The following is an 8,822-nucleotide window of genomic DNA, read 5'->3' as shown; positions in this document are numbered from 1 at the left end:
CATAAAACGCCACTAGCACTTTAGAAACCAAGATGACTGGTCATCCAGCAAAAACACAGGCCACAATCTTGAGTCAGCATTACAAATAAACGTTAGATGTTCCAAAATAAACAAAGCTATAGCATGGAAGATCTCTTTATAGAGGTTTTAAAAATCATATTGCTAGAATAAATTATGTATCTATTAAACTTATCCTGCCACAGAAGTTGACTGATGAACCTAGTAAATATTTTAGGCTCACAAAAAAGCAAAATGGCAACAACCAACTCGTATTTACTCTAATTTTTCTCTCCTGTCCCCTCTAACGACAACTGCATTTGCAGCTTTATTTGGGGCAGAGGAATTATTCTTTAACAGGCCTTAAAGATATCGTCTATTTAGAAATCTTTTGACCCACAAGCCCAGTTAGCACATCCATTGTAGCATACTGGTATTTATTAATAGTTCAAAAACAACAAAAAACAACCCCAAACGTTAAGCAAGTTAGTGACTGGCTGGCATCTGATATTATTTCAGAAGCTGACCTAAAATGTCCATGGATGGAGAACTGCCCTCTTGGCTTTGAAGTGCCACCTTCTGGCAAAGGCTTTGGTTGGTTGGATTTAAAAACAAAAAAATGCAACTTTCAAAGTTCCTGGAGGATATAATCACAGAATCATTATTCTATGGCCAATTCTACAGCTTTAAAGCGCTAGGAGTTCTGAATGTAAGAATGAACTTACCACCTGTAGGCTAATTTGACTTCATTCTGCACTTGGCTTCAGTCCAATTTACAATACAGCAGCAAGAAGCCAATCTCAGGTATTTTTTAAGTCTAATATTTGGCAGGGCTTCCAATGCAACAAGAAACCCAGGCCTCTGTATCCTCTTCCCATCTTCTACAAGTTACTTGCAAATTACTACACCAACAGTCTTGTAAATGTTCGGTAAGTATGAGCTGCGATTAATGCCTTGCTTGCCAACTGCAAATCATGCTTTTGCCCTTTTTATATAATGAAATGAAGAATTTAAGAAGCAAGAAAACCCAGAAAACACAGTTTATCTTTGTGAATGAACCATTAGCTCTTACAGATGGGACTTTGCAGAATGAAACGTCAGAGCTCTATTATTTATTATCTGAAATCGGTTTAACATTTGGCGGGAAAATGCTTTAAAAAAAAACACAAGACCCTGGAAAGAAAGACAAAACTACTCCAAGAGTCAGCAAAACCAGCAGTTGAAAGTAGATAGAGCCCACAGATAACAATAGTTTGCTGTACTTAGGGTAAAGTTTGAAGATTAGTTCTCTATAGTATTCCACATAAAATGAGCTCTCATTTGAGGTAAGAAAAACGTAATTGTATTCCCAACTGTTAGACAAGGGCCAGTAGAAATAAAATTGTTGTTCCTTTAGCATATATCACCACACACAAAAAAAGAAAAGAAAAAGAAATCATATTTTATTATTTAATATTTGGCCAGGATAAGGATTTAAAATGAGAGGACTAGTAAAGGAGAAGAATGACAAACATTCAACTTTTCTGTAGGTCTAAGAAGAGTTCAGCCTTTTTTCCTAAAGATTTCTATTGGCCCTGCTTGTATTCACTCTGCAAATGAGTTGGGAATAGCAGTATACTAGATCAGTAATGTCTGGTTCTTATCCAAAATGTTCCACCTAAAGAGGATGCCAGTTCTCATGGATTGGACAGCCCACCCTGCAGCATTCCTGAGAATTGTACAATATAATAATCTTGAAAGTCAGCAGAGTGGATTATCCACTTTTTTCTGGACTTGAACTTGTGACCTTAACAGTAGCACAGCAGAAAGCAAATGTGCTATGCACTTTGCCATAGTAACCTTCCATGTATTCTTTTCAATTTAAATACACACAATTAAAACAGCTACAATTTAGGAAAATTATGTACAAACCCTATATTTTTTTTCTTTTGATTACATATAAATACAAATTAGCTATTCTTCTAAAAAGTGGTTATAATAGTAAATAAATACAAAATAAGATTCTGACCATTATACTTCATGTGCTGGGATTAAACCCATATAAAATGTACAACTAAAATACATTTAAAATCTTTAAAGGAATAATTCTCTGATTAAAATATTTGTTTTCCCAAACTTTTTGTGGACATAAATATAATTTTCAAAATAGTTGTATTTTTTTCTTTCCATTTCATTACATAAATAAAGTCTTCATTGGGAAATATTAAAGTGTCAGCTTTTTTTGTATTTGTCTAATATAGTTAGCGGCACCCACAACCCTCCACAACCATATCTTGATAGTTCTTTAATACAACTTTTTCGTTCTCGTCAAGATAGAGCATGGAAATAGCGCTCAGTTCTGTTGGAACACAGCAAGCCTTAGGGATTTTGGAATTCACGGAATTGACCAAAGTCTGAACAATGGCATGGTTTGTTGTGTTTAGGTGATCTGCCAATGGAAAAGGGCATTCCCCATGGCAGTAAAAGGCACCATATCCTGGTGGGGCAACAATCCAGTCATTCCACCCCACATCATTGAAGTCCACATACAAAGGATGTCTTTTGCAACTGGATTTGTGGCGTTTGCGCTGTTTGTGTTTTGCTTGGCGTTTCTCTCTTTTATGGAGAGAGTGTCCCTTGCCATCATGGCCGAAAGTTACTAACAACGGCCGGAGCTGAGACCAGCTATCTTCATCCTGATGCAAAGACCTGCTAATCCTAACGTGCCTCTTGGAAACACTGCTCTCATTGTCCAAGTGAACCACCTCTACTATAAGCCCATGATTAGGCTGTCTATGTGCAATCCACCTCATTACAGCTGGTGTTACATCAAAGCTTTCCCATTTACTTGCATTCTGATGCACCAACCTGGTGTCCAAAAGTCTTGCGGCAGGGTCCTTAGAAGTGGCTGTGGCTGGCTTTATAATTTCATAAATATTAATACGGTGATGGTAGCTGCTATTGTTCTCAAAGGTTTCCTGCACTTGCTCCCGAAAAATCTGAAGTTCAGCCGAGGTGAGAAACTCCTCGTTAGGGATGGAAGTTAAATTAAAGAAGAAGCGCCGTGCTGTTTTCCCACTTGCTTCTGGGAGCTCTTCCCAAGCTTCTAAGTTCATCAAAGAGGGAAAACAAAACACAATCAGTAACAGACAAGCAATGAAAACGTGAATTACTCTTCTGCTGGAAACTTTAAACAGTGTAGCACCACATGTGAGATTTGAAACTTTTATAAAAAAAAAATACTGTTTCCCTTGTCTGTTTATTTATGCAAGCATGTATAGCATGAAGTTAAGAATACTTCATTCATTGTCAAGCCTTTTGATCCAATTCTGGTAGACTGTGCATTCCAGGTGGTTATAATAACGGGTAAGAAATGTGAAGCATTACTTTGGAATTCAAGGACATTAGCAAGAAAACTTTAGCACTGTAGTTAGTGGAGGTCTAATCAGAATAATTAAAACTGATTGAGGATTTAAGGTAATTATTGCATTTCTGTTTTTTTCAAAAATATGGCTTTTATGTCAATCCCTTAAACTCCATTCCAAAAATATTACTCCACTATTTAGATGTACAAATCTTAATATACAGATTTTGAGTCTTAATTGGAGACCAGGAACTCCACATCTGTGATGGTATTTTATGAAGCACACCCTACTATTTTATTCTGAATATCCATAAAAGGTGGCATTTGTATTGAATTTTTTCTGCTGAAACTCAGGGTTGGTACTCGGACAATGAAACAGAGTTCATTCTAAACAATACAAATGAGAAATGGTTTCCTAAAATGTATTCTGTTCTCTCCCCCACCCTCAAATAATAAACATTCTGGGATATTTGAGGGGGGGGAAATGCATATTTTTTTTAATAAAAAAAAATCCATGTGGCTCAGACCACATTTGTAGCCCTATAAATTATAAACAAGAGTATTAACAAATAAGCCTTTCCAAAAGTGTTGTTTATCACCAAAGTTAAAAAGATGCTAGAAGATAATTCATTCATCTTATTAGCTGAAATCGTTACTTGGGTGAGTAATTCTTACTCAAGTGATTAATCCCATTGATTTTAATTTCGATTTCTTGTATGAGTAAGCATTATTCATAAACATTTCTGGATCCAGCCCAAATACATACAGCTGTATTGTATTTGTCTACCTCAAAACATGGACTCGTGTTTTTTCATCAGTCAACAGGATTTCCAGGTAGCTAGAACTGACCAATGGTTTTAAGGCAAGTGGTGAGATTTTTTTTTTATTATGATTTGTTACATGATTACTTGAATTGCAGATTTTACTGACCTACATAGCTATAAAATGTGCTATTACTTTCCAACTTTTGTAGAGTCCCCCCCCTCCCATGTATAGTTTTACATTCAGAAATGTTTTAGCCTGAATGAACCATACACTGGATTTCCCCCCATTCATTATGAAGAATTTACTTTCACACACAAGCACAAACCACAGTGCAAGGTTAGATTTCACCATTAATCTCCTTCCTCATTATAAGGCTTCCCATCAGACAGTATAACCACTGATCTTAGGCCACTTCCTTTGTATACCAACTTAATTAAATCCTAATAAAATTTCTTTCATCACAGCTCCATGTTATAACATGTGGAGTCTGTATTTTCATTAGCTTTACAGTGAGACTATAGCATACCACCACTGAAGACTAATAGCTAGAAGTTATTTACAAGTTCTGGAAACCTTTTTTTTTTTTTTTTTTTGGGCAAAGAGCAGATGGGCAACATGCAAGCCACTCACTCTACAAGTCTACCTGTGTCTCATTAGATACCCCAGTTCAGCTATGTTATGTGAGTTTATTAGTCAGTCCATGGACATACAACTGGTAAGCCAATTAACTACAAAATGGACAAATTTAAAAAGGAAGAAACTCATCCAGGAAGTCAAGATCATCTCTGTGTGCATTTAGTAGGCATCAAAGACAGGAGTGTTAGACAGCTGAATATAACAGCTAAATGCAACTAGTTTTTGGAACTGACATGTAAGACTCTAGTTATACAGTACTGATCTAGTTAATTAGATTCAAACTCACAGAACTTGGAAAGCTTTCAACAAATAGATTTATGTGCACACTTAAAGCTAAGAGAGGATGGGTACTAAACGTTTGTTGAACAACTGAATAGCTTTACTTTAAGCTATAGACACTCCAGTTCTTGTGAGTACCCATTTTACCTTCTTTTAAAATGCATTCAGCATCTTAATTAAGAGATGACCATGTTACCTGATGGCTCAGGTGCACATGAAGTCCAATGATCAGCTGTGGCAATGCTTTTATCAACCTGTTTTTTGAAAGCTTACCTTAGATATACACTAAATCTATCCTAGATTCAAACACTAGACAAGAAAGTCATTGTGCAAACAATACAATTGATTGTTGCATTGATCTCTCCCAGGGATTAGAAACCTTCTAAAAAACTAACCCAGATCAACTATAAGCCAAGGAGACTTTTCTGGTATTTAGCTTTTATTTTTGAAGGCTATTTGTAGGCATTCTTAATTTGAACCCACGCTGTAAAAATAAAATGAAAACTTCACATGGGCTGAAGGGGACAAGGGGGAGACAAGAGGGAGGGAAATGTTTAGAATAAATGCCTCAGAACATTACATTGAAAAAGACTGCTTTGATGAAGGCTTTTAAAAACAAAACAAAAATCCTTGACTACACAGTTCTTGTGAGTTTAAGAAGAGTTATTAGCAGCCAAAACTTAGTCACTATTTGGAAAGATACCCCCCCCCCCCACACACTTTTTTTTTTGGTCCAGTGCTGATGGCACACACACAAAAACACAAGACCTGCTCACACTCATTCATATACCCAATACTCTTGACAACCGAACACACGCTTTGGGACCCGTAGCAAGTGACCACCTACCACCCCCCCCCACTTCACACACACACACTCCCCCAAACCGAACCCCGTCTCCTCCCACCTCCCCTCGCTCCTGTAGGGGAAGCGGCAGCGCCGAGGGCTCCCAAGAACCGCTAGGGGGGAGATCCCGAGGGGGCAGCGCAGAGACAGACACACACACCCCCCGGCCCGTACCTTCGTGGTGGAAGCTCCGGACCGTGTTGGCGCGGCTAGCGGCTCTCTCCAGCGGGTAGCCCGGGGCGGAGTGGCCCAGTTGCTGGCCGGCCTGCAGGCGGTAGAGGTCCAGCATGTAGGGCGGGATGACGGCGTTCTTGCTGGGGCTCGGCCGCCGCTTCAGCCCGAACATGTTGAGCAGGCGCAGCTCGAACTCGCTCCGGAGCTCCTGCGGGGCGGCGCGGCCCGAGTCGCTGAAGCGCCGCCGGCCCACCTCCGGGATGAGCCCGGCCGAGCCGCCCAGCAGCACCTGGTACAGCAGCAGCGCTAGCAGGGAGCGGATGGCGGCCACCATGGTCAACCTGCGCGGACAGGGGAGGGACGGGGGGCAAGTCAGGAGGGCCGGCTCGGGGCGCCCACCCCGGCATGACCCTCGCGGCCCCGATCCAGAGCGGGGGAAGGGAGGGACACCCCCCGCGGGCCTGATCCTGCCCATCCCCTATCGCTCCCCCTGCAGAGGGAGGGGGAAGGCCACGGCTGGTGGCCGTGGGAACGGATCTGAGCTAGACTGCCCTGTCCACACCGGGTCACGTCCTGCGCTCGGTTACACCTGGAGCAGCTCCACCGCCTCCCGACGTGACGCCTGATTCCAGGCCTGATCCAAAGCCCCCGCCATGGACCAGGCCCTTGCACGGCAGAGCTGAGCCCAGTGGATGTAGAGATACAGGGCACCTCTGTGCAGGTGGGTCGCTAGGCGACCACACCGCTCTCGTCTGTGGGCAGGAGCCGGGCTGGCCATCTCCAGGGCTAGGTAGGATCATAGTAGGGCCATGGCCAGCTGTTTCCAGAGGTGTTCGTGTGGTGGTTGCGGGGTGCTACAGAAAGATGGGGGGGTGCAAAACAAAGAAGATCGGGGGGGGGTCAAGGACTTGGATGGCCAGCCTAGCGGCACCACTAGAAAGAGCCCCCCGCACGGTGCGAACAGCCACCCTAAAGTAGCTCCAATGCGGAGTGGGGGCTATACGTGTGGACTGCCGTGTGTTGATCCGCCGTGGGGAGAAGGGGGAGTAGCAGCGTCCGGTCGGAGCCAGGCGGGACAGGTGTGCAAAAGCCGGAGGCTCGCGGGGCCAGCCCCGGTGCCCGGCCGCCGCCTGCCACCCAGCCCGGGCGCCCTCCGCCGCGCTTACCTTTAGGAGCCCGCCGATCGCCTAAGCAGCAGCAGCAGCGCGCTGGGGCACGTCCATTGAAACGGGCTCCACATAGAAAGGGTCTGGCCCGGGAAGAGCGAAGCGGGTTCCCGGCCGGGTAGGGGGTTTGTATCCGCTACAAGCACCTCCCCAGGGGCGTGCGGGGTTTGCGATGAGGTACCCCCGGGGGTAGGGAAGGGGGGCGAGATGCCCAGCAGAAAGAGCCGGGGAGGGAAGTTATTTTCTCCGGGCAAGTTTCAGCAGCCCGGGGGGGGAGGAGGGGACTCTGGAAATAGTCCTGCTACGTCCTTAGCCAAAGCCACCGGCTTCCCTCTCCTGGGAGAGGCTCGGCGGCGGCTGGGCTCGTCGCCCTCTTCCTCTGGGCGCTCTAACGCCTCCGCGGCAGCCCATCGCTCCTCCGGGGAGTCATCTCCGGGCAGAGGGCTCCCGCCGCTCCGCGATGGCCCGGGCGCTACCTGCGAGCAGCAGCAGCAGCGGGGTCGCGTCTGCAGGAGGGGCTCCGGCGCGTTTCTGCGGCATCCCTGGCTGTCACTCCGCCGCGGCTCCGCTGACAGCGGCGGGGCAAGGCGCAGAAGCGCCCTGAAACAGACTTGGAGCCAGCGGGTGGAGAAGGAGGAGGCGGCAGAGGGCAAGTCTCAGCCAGGGACGGGGCTCTCCCTTTGCAAAGCAGCGATGCACAAGCGTTGTGGCTTCCTCTGGGTGTGTGTGTGTGGGTACAGAGAGAGATCTAGGTGCAATACAGTTAGCAGCCTCCTTGGAAAAAATATGCCCTTAGCATCAGCAGCGAGACACGTCCAGCAGCAGCAAGATGAAGTTTGACTTTTTTTTCCCTTTTCCCTTCTTTCCTCCGCTCCCTTTGCAAGTCGCCTGGCAGAGGAAGCAGCAGCGCTAGGGGGACCCCCTCTCTTCGCACGCGCTCCTCCCGCGGCGCACTGGGGGGGGTGCCCGGGCCCTTCCCTTCGCTTGCAAATTGATTGAGGTGGTTGGATGCCTCCTTGGCTTTTTGTGGCGCTGCTGATGTCACGACCCCGGGGGCTTGAGGCTCCTCGCCAATCACCGGGCGGGGAGCGAGCGGTTGCCGCGCCGCGCTCGCTGCTTTTAAAGGGGACGCCGCCGCCGCCGCCTCGGACCAGTCCCACAGCTCATTCACCTCTTCCCTCCCCGCTTCTGCGTCCCCCAGCCTTTCCGGGTTGGGGCAGGAGGAGAAGGTTGTGGGGGAAGCGAGGACGGCCAGATGCAACCCGCAAGCACTTTATTTTAAAACTTCTAATCACAGAAAATCAGAGTTGGAAGGGACCTCAGGAGATCATCTAGTCCAACCCCCTGCTCAAAGCAGGACCAGTCCCCAACTAAATCCCCAAATGGCTCCCTCAAGGATTGAACTCTCAACCCTGGGTTTAGCAGGCCAATGCTCAAACCACTGAGCTATCCCTTCCTCCCACTTCTGGGAGGAAGCGGGGGTATTTGCAGTCGTCACGCGGCACGGCAGCCCTGGCCCATTCGCCTGCAGCATTCTCTCCCTCCAGGTGGCTTATTTCGGAGGGTGGTGATTTAAATACTCCAATAACCTGGGCGCTAAAGTTAAACCAGGATCAAG

At 46.0% G+C, this 8,822-nt stretch overlaps 1 protein-coding gene across 1 annotated transcript; it reads right to left on the bottom strand.

The window, feature by feature from the left end:
• Positions 1 to 507: 507 nt before the first annotated feature.
• BMP2 (bone morphogenetic protein 2) lies at positions 508 to 8,268 on the bottom strand. The gene is made up of 3 exons (XM_024201300.1): positions 7,205 to 8,268; positions 6,039 to 6,379; positions 508 to 3,082 (listed from the first exon to the last, which is right to left on the bottom strand). Exons 2-3 carry the CDS (start codon positions 6,370 to 6,372, stop codon positions 2,238 to 2,240), a joined length of 1,179 nt encoding a protein of 392 aa, XP_024057068.1. The 5' UTR covers positions 6,373 to 6,379; positions 7,205 to 8,268; the 3' UTR covers positions 508 to 2,237.
• Between the last annotated feature and the right edge of the window lie 554 nt (positions 8,269 to 8,822).

The sequence above is a fragment of the Terrapene carolina genome, unplaced genomic scaffold (genome assembly GCF_002925995.2).
Source record: "Terrapene carolina triunguis isolate 2854851 unplaced genomic scaffold, T_m_triunguis-2.0 Scaffold132, whole genome shotgun sequence".
NCBI classification, from domain to species: Eukaryota; Metazoa; Chordata; order Testudines; family Emydidae; genus Terrapene; species Terrapene triunguis.
Note: the sequence above shows the minus strand (reverse complement) of the source record. Positions and strands in the feature narration are given on the sequence as shown.

Excerpts from the sequence above, each read along its gene's own strand:
- BMP2 (XM_024201300.1), bottom strand. The coding sequence starts at position 6,372 with ATGGTGGCCGCCATCCGCTCCCTGCTAGCGCTGCTGCTGTACCAGGTG. Across the intron at positions 3,083-6,038 it reads CCGGAGCTTCCACCACGAAG|AAGCTTGGGAAGAGCTCCCA; the intron begins GTACGGGCCGGG and ends TGATGAACTTAG.